The sequence below is a fragment of the Bos indicus x Bos taurus genome, chromosome 1, assembly GCF_003369695.1.
Source record: "Bos indicus x Bos taurus breed Angus x Brahman F1 hybrid chromosome 1, Bos_hybrid_MaternalHap_v2.0, whole genome shotgun sequence".
Taxonomy (NCBI): Eukaryota; Metazoa; Chordata; class Mammalia; order Artiodactyla; family Bovidae; genus Bos; species Bos indicus x Bos taurus.
In genome coordinates, this window is record NC_040076.1 from 21,048,179 (window position 1) to 21,065,996 (window position 17,818).

The 17,818-nt window shown below is 36.1% G+C and overlaps 1 protein-coding gene across 7 annotated transcripts in view; it reads right to left on the minus strand.

Moving 5' to 3' along the window:
- USP25 (ubiquitin specific peptidase 25) overlaps nt 1-17,818 on the minus strand; it is a 166,912-nt gene that overhangs the window by 98,866 nt on the left and 50,228 nt on the right. For all 7 annotated transcript variants that reach the window (XM_027547591.1, XM_027547320.1, XM_027547143.1 and 4 more), the window contains one exon: nt 5,605-5,767. In XM_027547591.1, coding sequence (XP_027403392.1) covers nt 5,605-5,767 — 163 coding nt within the window. The remainder of the gene's footprint in view (nt 1-5,604; nt 5,768-17,818) is intronic.

Below are 17,818 nucleotides of genomic sequence, written 5' to 3' on the forward strand. Positions count from 1 at the left end.
TAACTTATGATATTTTTCAGCTCTAAATTTTTTTTATAGTTTTTAGTTTTTTATCAAAAATTCTAAATTATGCTTCTAATTCCTTAAGCATATTAGTAGTTATATAACAAACTATTCAATTTTAACTTTTCCCTACATAGTTATATTTCTAATTATTATTTTCTCCTAATTTGGGGACATGCCTTATTTTCTGATATGACCAATTATGAATGATTGAGTGTTAGACACTGTGTGTAAAAAACTGGAGAAAGTTCAAAGTTCAAGATGGTATTATCTTTCACTAAAATTTACATTTCCTTCTGGCAGGCAGCAAGACTAAAATATTTGCAATCCTATTATTACCTTGATCCAATCAATTATGAGATGATCTTAAGCTGGGATTCACAAGTTATAAAGCCTGGCCTCTTCTCAATTCTCAGTTAATCCTAGAGTCTAGCCCTTTAGAATTCAACTGAAAATTTCAGACGTTTCCAAGGCTTTCAAGCTTGTGTGAAATTCCGCTTAGCTTCCAGCCAATCAGCAGCAACTTCTGAAATTGCCTCAAATATCAGTTCAGTTCAGTTCAGTCGCTCAGTCATGTCAGATTCTTTCAGACCCCATGGACTGCAGCTCGCCAGGCTTCCCTATCCATCACCAACTCCCGGAGTTTACTCAAACTCATGTTCATCGAGTTGGTTTTGCCATCTAACCATCTTATCCTCTGTTGTCCCTTTCTCCCCCCACCTTCCATCTTTTCCAGCATCAGGGTCTTTTTCCAATGAGTCATTTCTTCACATCAGGTGGTCAAGGTACTAGTTTCAGCTTTAGCATCAGTCCTTCCAACGTATTCAGGACTGATTTCCTTTAGGATGGACTGGTTAGATCTCCTTGCAGTCCAAGGGACTCTCAAGAGTCTTCTCTAACACCATAGTTCAAAAGCATCAATTCTTTGGCGCTCAGCTTTCTCTATAATCCAACTCTCACATCCACACATGACTACTGGAAAACCCATAGCTTGGACTAGAAGGGCCTTTGTTGGCAAAGTAATGTCTCTGCTTTTTAATGTGCTGTCTATGTTGGTCATAGTTTTTCTTCCAAGGAGTAGGTGTCTTTTAATTTCATGGCTGCAATCACCATCTGCAGTTATTTTGAAGCCCCCCAAAATAAAGCCTCTGTTTCCATTGTTTTCCCATCTATTTGCCATGAAGTGATGGCACCAGATGCCATGATCTTCATTTTCTGAATGTTGAGCTTTAAGCCAACTTTTTCACTCTCCTCTTTCACTTTCATCAAGAGGCTCTTTAGTTCTTCTTTGCTTTCTGCCATAAGTATGGTATCATCTGCATATCTGAGGTTATTGATATTTCTCCCAGCAATCTTGATTCTAGCTTTTGCTTCATCCAGTCCAGCAATTCTCAATGATGTAGTCTGCATATAAGTTACATAAGCAAGGTGACAATATATAGCCTTGATGTACCCCTTTTCCGATTTGGAACCAGTCTATTGTTCCAAGTCCAGTTCTAATTGTTGCTTCTTGACCTGCATACAGATTTCTCAGGAGGCAGGTCAGGTGGTCTGGTATCCCATTTCTAAGAATTTTCCACAGTCACAGGCTTTGGCAAAGTCAATAAAGCAGAAGTAGATGTTTTCTCAAAGATAAAACAGCCCAAAATGTGAAGCTTACTCTCTGAAAATTCTGTTCTCTCAAAGTGTGGCCTCAAAATTCCACAATGCTTTAGGGCTTGCAACACCTTCAAAATGCTGGTTTCATCTTTGTTTTTAGGACTCCAACAATATATGACCAAGTGGATGGCTGAAAAGAACTTAATATGCTATTACCCAAAGCAGAATTTATGACCATGGATTATCACAACAAATTACAGGAACTCATTTTAAGTCCCAATCTATACTCTATATTGGGCATAGTAGTATTGGTCAACGTATTTCTTCAAAAGGGGTGGTAAAGTCTAATCGCCACTACTGTCTAAATTACATTTGTGACTCATACAGATTGAAAACAAGTATCCTTTTATTGAGCTCAAAGCCAATATCTGAATTCTGAAATCTGTTAAGAATGTGGCTAAACTCATGGAAGGTGAGAGTTTAAATACATAATTTATGGAAAACAAAAAAAGTGATGACAAGAAAGCAGAAAGAAAGTGAAGTCGCTCAGTAGTATCTGACTCTTTGCAACCCCGTGGACTGTAGCCTACTAGGCTCCTCCGTCCTGGGGTTCTCCAGGCAAGAATACTGGAGTGGGTTGTCATTTCCTTCTCCAGGGGATCTTCCAGACCCAGGGAACAAACCTGGGTTTCCCACATTGCAGGCAGACGCTTTAACCTCTGAGCTGCCAGGGTAGAGTTTAAATACATAATTTATGGAAAATAAAAAAAGCGATGACAAGAGAGCAGGAGATATAAACTCTCTATGATGAAAGATACTAAGGGAAACCAACATAAATTCTCCTTGGTGGATTATTAATATTTAAAAATGAAATAGTAACAGATAAGTTTCAAAGTGTGAGAAAAACAGAGTGGCCTGATTAAAAGATGAAAGTTTGTATACAGAGCAATTAAATCCCAATGGCCTTCCCAGACAGAGAGGCACCAGACAACTACTCTCTCCTTCTGTGGAATGTAGGAAAATCTAGACTTTGGATATAACTGAACTTAACTGACTCGGGTTCATAAACCTTATCATCCAATCCACAACTCTTCTGAGGATGAAAAAGGGCTCTACAATGAATCAATAAGTGCTGACACATCTACAATAGGAATAAACTGGGACTGTACGAGGCAAACCAAGAAGCAGAAGCACCTTACTTCTGAGCATCTCAGAGGATTCCAGATGGGAATGGTGCTAAGGGTCATGAGAACTCATGAATTACTTGAACTTAACACCCCAAACTAGAGAGAGGAATAGAGTAGAAAAAGCAGCCCCAATCAGTACCATCTACATAAAAGTTGCTTTTGAACAGGATAAAAATAATCCTGAGTAGTTAAGTGGTTGATACCCAATCTAAAGACAGGCTGATATTGTTAGCATCCAAAAGATTATGTAAGCCACTCTCTGCACAATTTCTTTTTGCTCACAATCCCTTCCTGATATCCTGTTCCTCTTTTCTTTCAAAATACTTAGGTCTCAGTACTTAAAGGAACAAGTACAACAAAGCTGTACCTTCTGTAGCTTACCCCCCATTACCTACTCTGAAGTTAGAGGTTTATAATTCCTGTAAACTATAATCGGTAGAAATACTTTTAAAGAAGAGAATTCCCAGTTGTTTCACACTAGTCTTGCCAACTAAGTAAATTCCATCCCTGAGAAAATTTTTGTAACTGAAACTTTAAAGTGCATTTATATCATAATTTGAGCAAGTTCCAACTTGCTTTGAAAAAAAATTTTTAAACTTCCCAACACTAATACAGATTTCCTACCCAAAGTTCCTTTCATAAGTGAAAAGTTCCAGTTATGATAAACATATTTTAGATGTCTGTTGAATTAAGTAAATGTCAAGGAATGAAAAAATAAAATATTTCAATTACTAGAAGTGAAAATTAAAAGCTACTTAAAATGGTTTAAGAGATTTTAAAGTTACATTCAAAAACAAAACAATGTCATTTAGCACTAGACAATTTTTTTTTCCCATCCACAATTTCCTAAACTGAAGCTTACTGTTTTTCTACATCCCCCAAAAACAGTATACTATTACTTCATTAGAAGCCAAAATTTTCAAGGTTATCTTTTATTTCTTCTAGATGTTTAAAGCACCTATTCTAACTAACAAATACTGATTCTCTATGAGCGCTTTCTTACTTCTTATAGTTTTCTAAGAGAAGCTGCTAATCAATGAGCCTCGTTTACTGGCCATAATAGTGTAAAGGTAGCATCCAAATACAGGCAGCAAAACATACTCATAGGCGCTCAGAGCACAGCCTTAAAATTGTGTTTCACATTTTAAAGTGAAAACTATATTATGAAATTTAAACAATGAAATGCAAAGGAATTTACTAGTGGTGCAAGTATTAAGATAGCAAATAAAATTTGAGATATTGCTAGCATGTAAGTGGATAATTAATGCATTCTCAAGACCAAAAACAAAAGTATTATTACAAATTCATGTTAATTCCAAGTATTCCTTAATATTTTCATAGCCTGGAAAACATATAACATATCGTGTTATTAACTGGTGTGTACCATAGTTGAATAAAAAGTGAGGCATGAAACCAGAAAACCAAAGAAGATCAAATTATATAATACAGTTTGCCAGAAGCAAAGACAGAAAAGAGCTGGAAATTATAACACTGAAGTAAAAAAAAAAAAAAAAAAATTAATCACCTAGAGAACACAATTAATAACCTTTAGAATAGAAAATTTTAATAACCTGTTAGTTGCTTTAATATCATATGAAAGTTAATACTGTATTCAGGTTGGAAACAGACAAAATGAAGAGGTATTTTAAATGTAAAAGAATGTAAATTAGAAAACACCTACTGATTTTAAAAGACTCATTAGAAACACTAAATGAGCTACAGTTCAGCTATATTAGGAAATTAAGCACAAATATTAATTTTCCTAAAGAGCAATTAAAACTAAGAGCATGTTATTATTCATAGATTATTTTACTTAAGGAGATTGTTTAGTTTAAGGTTTCACAATTTGAAAGATAACATTACCAATGTCTGAGAATACTAAAGAATTATGACAATAGTCATATCATGTAAGAGTTAAAAAAAAAAAAAAAAAACTAGTCCAAACTGAGAAGATGGTTATCTATGCATACAAATATTTTTCATTTTAGAATAAGAAGCTCAATAAATAATTCCAAGTTAGAAAATGTTATTCTTAATTTATTTTTATTCTTTCATTCTCACATATGTATTGAGAATTATTTCTCAATCTATTTCCTCCTAAAATAAAATGTCCTCTTTTATTAAAAAAAAGTACTTAAACGACTATAATTATTGAATGATATTTTCTATTATATATAAATAAATCTGATCTGACTCTCACACACACACACAAAAACAGTCTTGGTTTCATATCTTGGTTATGAAGTGAAGTGTGAGTCACTCAGTCACGTCCGACTCTTTGTGACACCATGGACTGTAGCCCACCAGGCTCCTCTATTCAAGGAATTTTCCAGTCAAAAATACTCGAGTGGGTAGCCATTCCCTTCTCCAGGGGATCTTCCCAACCCAGGGATCAAACCTAGGTCTCTTGCATTGCATTGCATTTTGTTTTTACCATCTGAGCCGCCAGGGAAGACCCATCTTGGTTATATCCTTTCCTAAATTTGCAGGGATTTATATATAAAAATATTTTCTTTTCACTCTGACAATAATTCCCAACAACAGATAAGGAGGAGAAATTAATTCTGAATAAGGCATTGACAGTGTTTTATTGTGAAAAGTCCATACTGGGAATGAAGAACAAAGTGGAGTGGGGAATACTGCAATCGCCAAACTAAGTTAGTAGAAAGGCATATTAAAACCTTGTTTGCAGTGTGTGTGTCTATGTGTGTGTCTGTGTGTATGTAGATATATAACAACTAAAAAGAAACACAACTCCAACTCACTTTTCACTGCTGCCAGGCCCACCACATAAGATCTGCATAAAGATTCTTACCTGAATAACAGCACTAAACCAGCAAGTATTGCCAACATTCTTTAGTCCAACAGGAGCTTTGTCCTGCCTTTTTCTATCGTAAGGGTTTCGAGAATCTCTCCAAACTTCAGTAGGTGTCCTCTTCAAACATGCTTTATTTTCTGCTATGCTGGCCTCAAGAACTCTTAAACGATGGGTAGAAAATAATGGTGAAAAAATACAGCATTAATTTAGCAGTGTACAGTAGAAAACAGCATACTATAAACTAAGGATTTTTATAAATTAAGGTCTAGACAATGCATTTGGAAAAGGAATACTTAACACTAAATTTACTCAAGTGGAGGCTAGTTTTCTAGAACATAGCATAGTTCTAGTTTTCAAGAACATAGTAGTAGCAATGCTAATAGATCAAAACACAGGCAGCAGTTTTTCCTCAGAAAACAGATTTTAATCACAAAAAGATAGCATTACATAATAGGAAATAGATATATTAAGTTATATTTCAACAAACTAGAAGCTTAGTATCAGGAATATAGCACCTAGATAAGTTTTCTGAAAAAATCATTGCATTGAAGTACATATTTACAATATACATAATGATTAGTTTTCATTAGAATTTCTTTGAAACACCAAGAAAATTAAAAATTGAAAAACACTGCACATTCATCCCTCTGATCATTAATTTCCTTTTCTATTTAAAAAAAAGTTTAGGTAAATTCTAGGGTTCGTTTCAGTTCTACATAGCCATACTCTACAAAAGCTACTGAAAAATAAAGGGAGAGAATATTTATGTGTTCACTTCATTCCCCAATAGTTTGCCTAGAGAAAAATCTACTGCAGTAAACTCCTACATATCAGAATAATAAAAGATAAACCTCTTCAAAATAAGTACATCCACAGAATATCTAAAACATATCTAAACACGGCTAACAGTACTGCTTAATGGTGCATTAATGCTTAAGCTGGAATCAAGATTGCCGGGAGAAATATCAATAACCTCAGATACGCAGATGACACCACCCTTATGGCAGAAACTGAACAGGAACTAAAAAGCCTCTTGATGAAAGTCAAAGTGGAGAGTGAAAAAGTTGGCTTAAAGCTCAACATTCAGAAAATGAAGATCATGGCATCTGGTCCTATCACTTCATGGCAAATAGATGGGGAAACAGTGGAAACAGTGGCTGACTTTATTTTTTTGGGCTCCAAAATCACTGCAGATGGTGACTGTAGCCATGAAATTAAAAGACGCTTTACTCCTTGGAAGGAAAGTATGACCAACCTAGATAGCATATGCAAAAGCAGAGACATTACTATGCCAACAAAGGTCCATCTAATCAAGGCTATGGTTTTTCCTGTGGTCATGTATGGATGTGATAGTTGGACTGTGAAGAAAGCTGAGCGCTAAAGAATTGATGCTTTTGAATTGTGGTGTTGGAGAACACTCTTGAGAGTCCCTTGGACTGCAAGGAGATCCAACCAGTCCATTGTGAAGGAGATCAGCCCTGGGATTTCTTTGGAAGGAATGATGCTAAAGCTGAAACTCCAGTACTTTGGCCACCTCATGAGAAGAGTTGACTCATTGGAAAAGACTTTGATGCTGGCAAGGATTAGGGGCAGGAGGAGAAGGGGACGACAGAGGATGAGATGGCTGGATGGCATCACTGACTCGATGGACGTGAGTCTGAGTGAACTCCGGGAGTTGGTGATGGACAGGGAGGCCTGGCGTGCTTCGACTCATGGGGTCACAAAGAGTCAGACACAACTGAGCGACTGAACTGAACTGAACCGAATGCTTAAGAGCATTTTCTCTTAAGCAAGAAAATGCTGAAAAACCCTAATCCCTACATATAAACTAATCATGCATTTTGTCTACTCAAGACATGTGTTACTTACTATTCCAAATTATCATGAATAACTCATTTTATGTTCACTCCAAAAATCTTAGTAAGAGATTTTTCAACTTTTTGGCTTCTTAAAAAAAATCCCATTCATGCTATACTATTTTTATCCTAAAGATTTTGCTCTATTAGATCAATGTCAAACTAATACAGCTATCTTCCTTAATTATGGATGAGAAGCAGAATATTTTTCATCTCTGACTTTGTAATATGACCTTAGATACAGTGCATTAGATTCCAAATCAGTATTACTTAAAATAACTTATATGAATATAGGATAGAGTTTTTCTTTGGGAATCAATTAAATCACATACGGCAGGGGTGGGGGTGGGGAGAGCAGAAAACACGATACATTAAAATGTAAAGGTCAAAGTAAACTCACATATTTAAAAATAAACAGTTTATACTTTTAAGAGTGATCTAACATTAGCAGCAGTAATCTTTGCCCAACTATCAACTCTCACAAGGAACCTCAGCCCCTAGAGGTTTTTTCTCTTATTTAACAATAAACAGTGCTAGAACTCCTTGGAAGGTATTTAGTTGATGATTAGGGACTTAAGAATATCAGGTTTATCTGGGACATCCCACTCCAATCAAAAATGAGTTCTCAAGAACATAAAAGGGAAGTAAGTCAAAGAGCCAACTTGAGACTTTCTACTGTTCGTTGCACAATTTAGCATGACACAAGAAAAATCAACTGTACAAATTACATTTGTACAAGGTGACCACCTCGAAAGAGAAGTTAACACATAGTATACAAAAGGTAAATACAACATCAAAGTCTATTTTATATAAAAAAGGTATATTTAATCATTTTTTGACTTACATAAGTGGGAACAATTTTCATTTGAAAAGTCTGTTCCTTTTGTTACATATGTATATCTAGAAGTATAAATTAATGAATCTTATTTCCACACTGGTAATCAGAAATGAACAAACTAAAACAAGCAATGGGTTCTGGGAAAGGTAGCAAACATACTACAAACAGGAAAGAATTAGTGCCAGTGGTCATTTATTAGTTGGTGCAAAAGTAAATGTGGTTTCAGACCCTGAATTTTAAATCATTATAACTAGGTTCAAACACACCTATGTTAAATCAAAATAGGAACCATTACAATTAACACATTTTTGCCAATGAGAAATGTTTGTTTATTCCTATAGCATAAAAATCTGTGCTTCGAAAAAAAAAAAAAAAAATCTGTGCTTCAGGATTCAACAAACTCCCTCCTGCTGGTTGTAGAAGTGTTTCCCCTGCAAAAAGATGTCGAGATGCTTGAAGAAGTGGTAGTTGGTTGGCGAGAGGTCAGGCGAATATGGCAGATGGGGCAAAACTTCATGGCCCAGTTTGTTCAACTTCCAAAGTTATGTGACGTGTGGTCAGGCATTGCTGTGGAGAAGAATTGGGTCTTTCCTGTTGACCAATGCCAGCTACAGCTGTTACAGTTTTCAGTGCATCGCATCAATTTGCTGAGTATACTTCTCAGATATAATGGTTTTCCTGGATTCAGAAAGCTGTAGTGGATTAGAGGGCAGCAGATCACCAAACAGTGACCATGACTCTTGGTACAAGTTTGGCTGTGCGAAGTGATCTGGAGCTTCTTCTCAGTCCAACCACCTAGCCGGTCATGGCAGCCTGTTATGTAAAACCCACTTTTCAACACATGTCAGAGTCCAATCAATAAATGGTTCATTGTTGTTGCACAGAATAAGAGAAGACAACACTTCAAAACGGCAATTTTTTGATTTGTGGTCAGTTCATGAGGCGCCAACTTATCAAACTGTTTCACCTTTCCAATTTGCTTCAAATGCCACATAACCACAGAATTGTCAACACTGAGTTCTTGGGCAACTTCTCGTGTAGTTTTAAGAGGATCAGCTCTGATGATGGCTCTCAGTTGGTCACTGTCAACTTCTGATGGCCAGCAACTGAGCTCCTCATCTTTAAGGCTCTTGTCTCAAAGTTTTGCAAAACTTCTTGAACCACCACTGAACTGTACATTTCTTTAGCAGTTCCTGGGCTATATGCATTGCTGATATTGTAAGTTGTCCTTGCTGCTTTACTACCCATTTCGAACTCAAACAAGAAAACTGCTCGAATTTTTTTTTCTAACATCACTTCCACATCTAAAATATATATAAACAGCAAGTAATAAGTCATTAGCAAAAAAAAAAAATGTGCATTTTAATGACATGTAACTACATTTAAGAATGTATTCCAATATCAAATGGCAAAGTTCAACAATGCAAAACCACAATTACTTTTGCACCAACCTAATATAAAAGACAGAAGAGGCATTCAGCAACTGACTAGCACTGGTGGGCAGGTATAATAACCATTAAAAAAAAAAAAGGATTCTATAGTATATTCCAAAAGCATAAACTAGTCAAAAGTCAAGGAGAACTACACTCATTCATAAATCTCCTAGGTGCATGATCCTCTACCACTATATGTTTTTAAACTATTTATAATAATATGTTTTTTAAACATATATGTTTAATATATGTTTTTAAACTAGTTATAATAAAATACTAACTTAAAACTCTAGTTATAATAAAATAAAATAGAAATAACCCTTTTTAATGCCAACACATCAGATCACTTATATCATAATGACCAGGCAACAGGTCACGTAGACATTAGTTATGGAAAACTTCAGAAGAGTTGATTTCTACAAAATACACCCAATCTAGAAAAATTAAAATCTATACATAAGTCACATGAATTTAGTAACAAAATGAGACTCGGCCTCAAGACAACACTGAGTAAAACTAGGTCTCCTGCTCCCCATACCTGTCAACAACCCATTCCAAATCTCCAATTCAGACTGCTCTGAGATAACAATATTCTTCTAATTTCAGATCTAGTTAAGATTACTAAAAACCAGAAGGTATTATTTTTAAATGTTTCAATATAGTTAATTCAGTCACCCTTCTCTTCAGTCCCCTTCCACCAAGAAAATACATCTCTTGTTTTTCATGGTGGGAAATGTATAGCCTCAAATGTATTTTCTAGGACCAAGCAGCTTACCTGAACTCTTTGTTACAAGCTAGGAGGGAAAGTCAAGAATATAAACTGAAGATACCATCTCCCCAGCATTCCCATGGATCTTTTTTTCTACAAAGGAAAAGTTGGATACAAACTGTAATAACTGAATAGAGCTCAAGATATATATGTTCCCTGCTTCTCAAAGTGACCTAAGATGTAAAAAAAATTTTAAGTATACGTGCATGTGTGAAAGTGAAAGTCACTCAGTCATGTCCGACTCTCTGTGACCCCAGGTACTACACAGGCCATGGAATTCTCCAGGCCAGAATACTAGATTGGGTAGCCTTTCCCTTCTCTATGGGATCTTCCCCATCCAGGGATCAAACCCAGGTCTCCAGCATTGCAGGCGGATTCTCTACCAGCTGAGCCATAAGGGAAGCCCTTATGTGCATGTGTATACATAATTAAATGTATATAATTATACATATAACTGAATTCAGTCATATGGTAGAGATCATCATACATTATAATAAAAATGTTTTAAAGACATAGACTTATAATTCTCCATATGTGTGTGTTAAGTTGTTCAGTCACATCCAACTCTTTGCAACCCTATGGACTGTAGCCCACCAGGCTCCTCTGTCCATGAGATTCTCCAGGCAAGAACACTGCAGTGGGTTGCCATTTCCTCTTCAAGGGGAGTAGACTATTGAAAGTCCCTTGGATAGCAAGGAGATCAAATCAGTCAATACTAAAGGAAATCAATTCTGAATATTCACTGGAAGAACTGATGCTGAAGCTGAAACTCCAATACTTCGGCCACCTGATACGAAAAGCCAACTCAGTGGAGAAGACCCTGATGCTGGGAAAGACTGAAGGTAAGAGGAGAAAGGGAAGGCAAAGGATGAGATGGTTGGATGGCATCATCAATTCAATGAACATGAGTTTGAGCAGACTCTGGGAGATGGTGAAGGACAGGGAAGCCTGGCGTGCTGCAGTCCACTGGGTCGCAAACAGTCAGACATGACTGTGAGACTGAACAACAGGCACCACCACCTCCAGGGGGTCTTCCAGACCCAGGGATCGAATTCATGTCTCTTGTGTCTCCAACATTAGCAGGTGGGTTCTTTACCACTAGTGCTACCTGGGAAGCCCTCTAATATTCCTTAACCACGCGGTAATATGGTAGAATTATGGTAGCTACAAATGGTCGATGAAAGAATGCCATGACTTTGTGATCTCCCTGATTTAGAACTTACAACATATTCAGTTTTGCAATCACTAGGGACTTACAACATGCTCCAGTAGGTTTCCTCCTATGTCTGCCCCCTGGCTTTTAAAGGACCTTTTAAACACATTTATTACACTGCACAAAATTCTGAACCAACCAGTCTCTCCTATCAGCATCAGAGCGTAGAAACAGGGATTTGTTTCATCCCTAGAGCATACTTGGTTAAAAAAAAAAATGGAGTTAAACAAGTGTTTGAAATATAATGTCAGATATCAGATGTTGCTATCTCTTCGTTATTATTATTATTATTGTCATTTGGCAAAGCCCAACCTCTAACCCAAATATGAGCCCTCCAGTCCCAAGTTCTTGTCCTTTTTGAGAGCCCAGTTCTGGCACTATGAATATAAATTATATATAAACCAAGTCCTCATAAGGGTTCCTTCCTGGCCTCACCAAAGTTAAAAGCCAGTGATTCTACCTAGACTTTAAAGAGAGAGTGAGAGAGAGAATAAGAAACAACACTGCAAATCTCAGAGCTCAGAAATAGCTTATAACAAAATGTAGCATACTGAGAAAGGAAACCCCCAAAACCGAAAAAGATGACAAAACATTTTTGCTCTTTTCCTTCCACACACTATGTTGAAGGAATCTTGAAAGCATTTACTTATAGTAAATGTTCCCATTCCTAATACTGATTTTGAGGGCTTTGTGTGTGTGTGTGTGTGTGTATTTTTATTTAAAGCACTATAGAAAGTATTCACTTTGATCATTCAAATCCATTTTATGCAAGCAACATACTGGAAAATTTTCATGTCACTTAAGCTATACACATCAACTGGAAAAAAAAAATTAAAGAAAGAAGGTGGAAGGGAGGGATAGAGGGTGGAAGAATCATCTACATTTCCTTTAAAAAAAAAAAAAGGCTTGGTATTTTGACTGGGATCACACTAAATCCATAAGTCAATTTAAGGAGAGCTAACCAGTTTTACAATCTTAAATCTTTCAATTCATAAAATACAATATATTTCCAATTATTTCCATATTCATTAATATGTCTCAGTGTTATTTAATAATTTTCTTCTTAGAAGTTCTTACACATTTCTTTTTTATTCCTGGTCTTTAATCGTTCTATGTGTTATAAATGGTAGTTTTAAAATATTTTCTCCTTATCATTCTTTATTATACATAAAAATATAACTTTTTGTATATTATCAATTAACATAGATAAATACATTGTTTCCTGGTAAAAGTATTTTACTGAAAGGTGATTTGTATATAAGATACACAAAACTTAAATGTACAGTCCAGTGAAATTTTTACCAATGAATACATCTATGAAACCACCACCCAAAGATATAGAAAATTTCTATCATTCCCAAAAATTCTCTCATGCCCCTTTTCCAACAGTGTCCTCTCTAGTTCTCAGATAATCAACATTGTGACCACTTCTACCACCATAAATAAGTTATGCTATGCTATGCTATGCTAAGTCACTTCAGTCGTGTCCGACTCTGTGCGACCCCATAGACGGCAGCTCACCAGGCTCCCCAGTCCCTGGGATTCTCCAGGCAAGAACACTGGAGTGGGTTGCCATTTCCTTCTCCAATGCAGGAAAGTGAAAAGTGAAAGTGAAGTCGCTCAGTCGTGTCCGACTTTTAGTGACCCCATGGACTGCAGCCTACCAGGCTCCTCCGTCCATGGGATTTTCAAGGCAAGAGTACTGGAGTGGGGTGCCATTGCATGCCTGTCCTTAAATATCACGTAAATGGATTCATAGAGCAGTTACTCTTTTGCATCGTCTCTTTCACTCAACATGTTGCTTTGGGGATTCCCCCACATTTTTTTAAAGTATCTGGAAAATGTTTTCCATTACATTGCTTTGTATTCCACTGTGCGAATGTACCACCACTGTTAACTATTCTGCTCTTACAAATATTTGGTTGTTTACAGTTTTTAGTTATGACTAATAAAAGGCACTATGCACTCCTTTCTCAAGGGTCTAGACCTAGGAGTGGAAACACAGAGTGTGCTAAGTCCAAGCATAACATATGTTGAAATACACTAGAAATTTTCAGTTTTCCAAAGTGGTTATACCATTATACATTCTTACCAACAATATATGACACTTTCCAACTGCTTTACATACTTACCAATATTTGGTATGTCAGTCTTTCTAATTTTAGTCATTGTGTTGGCTGTATAGTGATGGCTGTTCTCCAATGAGGTGACTCACCAAGCCTGCACCAGAGATTACCACTACTGCTGTAACCTATCATCATATCCCACAGGGCAACTAGTCCACAATCATTTACTGAACACCAGTCAAAGAACTCTGTGTTTTTGACACAGAAACTGCACGTTGGATATGTAACTACTTCCAAAAGCAGATCTGTTTCTCCAGTGGTAAGCAAGCTCTTGCCCACTCCTCACAGACTGACTACAGTGGCCCTTTAATCACCTTCCAGTCTGCATTCTGACCCTTCTCAGAACTATCAGTGGTGCCTCATGGCTGCTGACACTTTTTTTTGAGTTACAGTTTTGCTCTCCCACTCTGACTGGTCATCTCATCCCATACTCTTGAGGCCCTTGAAACTAATGTTTCATATTTTCTACTTTTTCAACTTGCAATCTGACAACGGTATACCTTTTATCATAAAAGCCACTCAAAAAAGGAATGATAGTCAAAGAACTGGATGGACCTTCTACACTCTCTACCGTCCATGGACATCTGGTATTATTGAGCCTTAAAATTATCCTTACAAATTCACTTCAAAAGATTTGTAAATGCCATCCCTCACCTACTCCTGTTCCAAACATCTTCTTAAGGCATTTAACCCTCATAACTGCTTCCTAGTTATTGATCAAGATGAAAAGAGTGAGAGTTATAGAAACCTATAACTTTTAGGTTATAGGTTTTTAAAATTCAGAATCCTGCCCCAACCATTCCTGGACATGTTGCTTTATTCTTTCCCCAATGACAACTCTAGGCTGTCCTGCTTGGTAAACCCTCCAAGTGGCTCCCACACTCAATTTATATTCAGACACCTAAAATTCTTTGTTGGACTGAATGATCTTAGAGTGTAAAAATAATTACTTGGACGAGCACACTGCTCATCCAGTTCCTCTACAGTGGCCCATGTAAGCCAAAGCGGGACGTACGAAGAGGATGCACGTGCGTGCATGCTAAGTCACTCAGTCATGTCTGACCCTTTGAGACCCCATGGACAACAGCCTGCCAGGCGGCTCTGTCTGTGGGATTTCCCAGGCAAGAATACTGGAGTGGATTGCCATGCCCTTCTCCAGGGGATCTTCCTAACCCAGGGAATGAACTCGCATTTTTTTACATCTCCTGCACTGGCAGGTGAATTCCTTACCACTGTGCCACCTGGGAAGCCCCCATGTAAGCCCAAGTGGGAGGTACAAAGCGTCCATGTAAATTTCACAAAAATGTTATTGTTTCTCTTGTATCAGCCTGTCTGGGTGAAACCTCAGGTACAAGTAGGAAATTATTGGGGAAAAAAGGTAAAATCAGAACTCCTAGAAAGGGACACACCGATTTTGTAGCAGTGGAGGCACTACAACCACCCCACATCTCTGAGTACGGGATATGGTAGATCCATGAACACGAGAAACATTAATAATTCTTTGTCTTTCAGAAATGACTTTAGAGCCCCAATGAGAAAGAAAAACACCCGATAAGGCCACCCCATATCACAGAATTCTGGCAGTTATTTTTTTTCCAATCACTGAAAATCATTTTTCATTATTTTCATGTGTCTTATTGCCATGTAAACTTGCATAATTTGTAACTTTCACTGTCACTATTTTTAAGACAATTCTACCTTTTTTCTCTAAGAAATTTTAAGATTTTCTCAGTCTTAAGTGTTCTGGAGTATCACTAGAATGAATTTAGGTGTGGGCTTCTTTTAATTTTTCTAATGGAATTTGTAGACTCATGAAATTATAAGTTATCTTTTCACTTCTAAAAAATTTCTGTGATGATCTCTTTAAATTCTGCCTCTGACCCACTCCTTCCTCTCCTTCTGTAACATCAATTAATGTATGTTAGACCTACTCATTTTATTTGCCATGTCATTCAACCTTTCTCCATATTTTTTATCTTTTTAGCTATCTTTTACATGTTGGGTAATTTCTTCTCATATAGCTTACAGACTACTAACACATCATTTAGCTATTTCTAATCTATTAAACTTGTGTTCTGTTTTTTTCTCCTTTTTTAACTTAATAATTCTTATTTTCATTTCTAGAAGATATTTTCACAGTTCTTTTTCAAGTCGAGATTTACTGAATTACTAAAGTGACACAAATTTCTGCTGCACAACCATGGTACAATTTCTCAAGGGCAAATCTCATCACTTCCAACAACACTCCCCAAGCCAAGAGAACTATCTTTGCAGTATTATAGGCGTTTTGGAGAGGGGATACTTCTGGTTTACCCTTAAGGTGAATGTCATCCACTGACAGAACCACTTTATGAGGGGAAAGCTTCCCACCTGATTACAGACAATGGCCTTTCACGTCCTTTTCCCACATTCAACAGAGATATCAAAACTGAAACTCAAGTTTATATGCACGAGCAAATATCATCATGACAAAAAGTGAATTTCAGCATTTCAAACTTATTTCCTTGGGTACGTTCTTTCACTTTGCTTTAATCTGATTAGAGCCCTTACTATCTGAACAACCCTATAATACTTTCAAGAGATCTTAAAATATTTTATATCCAACAGAAGCAACACATTTTGGTTGATTACACTAGAAAATTTGTTTTAGTCTACCATATTTCCTGACACAGTTGAAGGCAAGCTGTTTGTAACAATTTTAACTAGAACCTAGACCTACTTTCTACCCAACTTAGTCATTTCACAAAGCAACCATTTTCACAACAAATATGCCAAGCCTAAGCTAGCCACATGCAATTTACTAACAAATTTCAGCCATCCATACTCTACTTGTTCCCTGTCTGAGCAGTAATAAATACATCCAATCCTGATGTTAAAAAGTAACTATATTAAGACGTACACTTTTAAAATGTTCAACTTAAGAAATTTTACCATGAAATTTATGGGTGTTGAAACAGAGTACTCTATGATGTAAAAAGATAGGTTTTAGCATATCTAGTTATACACAGTAACACAGTATTCCAAGTGTGTGAATTCATATTAAAGTATATATACTGAAATACAATCATAGTCAAATGACTCTGGGATTTTATTTAGAAAGATTTTGTCATCAAATAGTTAAATTCACTTTTAAAAATACTTTTTATAAAATATATGTTTAAATATATTTTACCCTTTGAATTTAGAGCCCTAAGTCTTAATAAAATTCACTAGAATACTGTAGTTGTCAAATGTCTAACTAGAATGCTCATCTTCCCTTATTTCTAATACAATGTGATTTATAAATATGTTTATTTACTGCATGTTCCATTTAACATTTTTTGTTACCTGATTTTATAAAACCTACACATATCAAGAAAAAAATTACACTGTGCAACAGTAAATACTCCTACTTTAACGGAGTATAATTTTATGTAAAATTTGTCATATAACACTATACCAAGTCTCTGTAATGTTATCTACAATAAAAATACTTGCAAAATAATTACTATTTAAGGGTATGCTAAAATTAAAAGATCAAGAATAAGAAAGAACATTATCTTAAAGAGATTTTTTCCATTTAGACAGAAATTAATATCTTAAAATATATATAACATATAGTGAATGTAATAAAGATTAGGAATAATATAAACTCTTTCACTTTCAATTTTTTAAATCTAATTATTACATGCTATTTTAATTACAAAACACAAGATATAAAACTACTGATACTAACTTGGTATATAATCCTCCAGTCTTGTTTCTATTTATGCAGTAATGTAAATCACTATATACAAAATTATACATGTACTTTAAAAAATATTTGTATCACAGTATATGAGCATGCTAAATCGCTGCAGTGGTTCTGATGCTCTCAGCTAGGGAATCTTCCCAATCCAGGGATCAAACTCAAGTCTCTTATGTCTCCTGCATTGGCAGGCGGGTTCTTTACCACTACTGCCACCTGGGAAGCCATATATTACATTTATTATCTCTT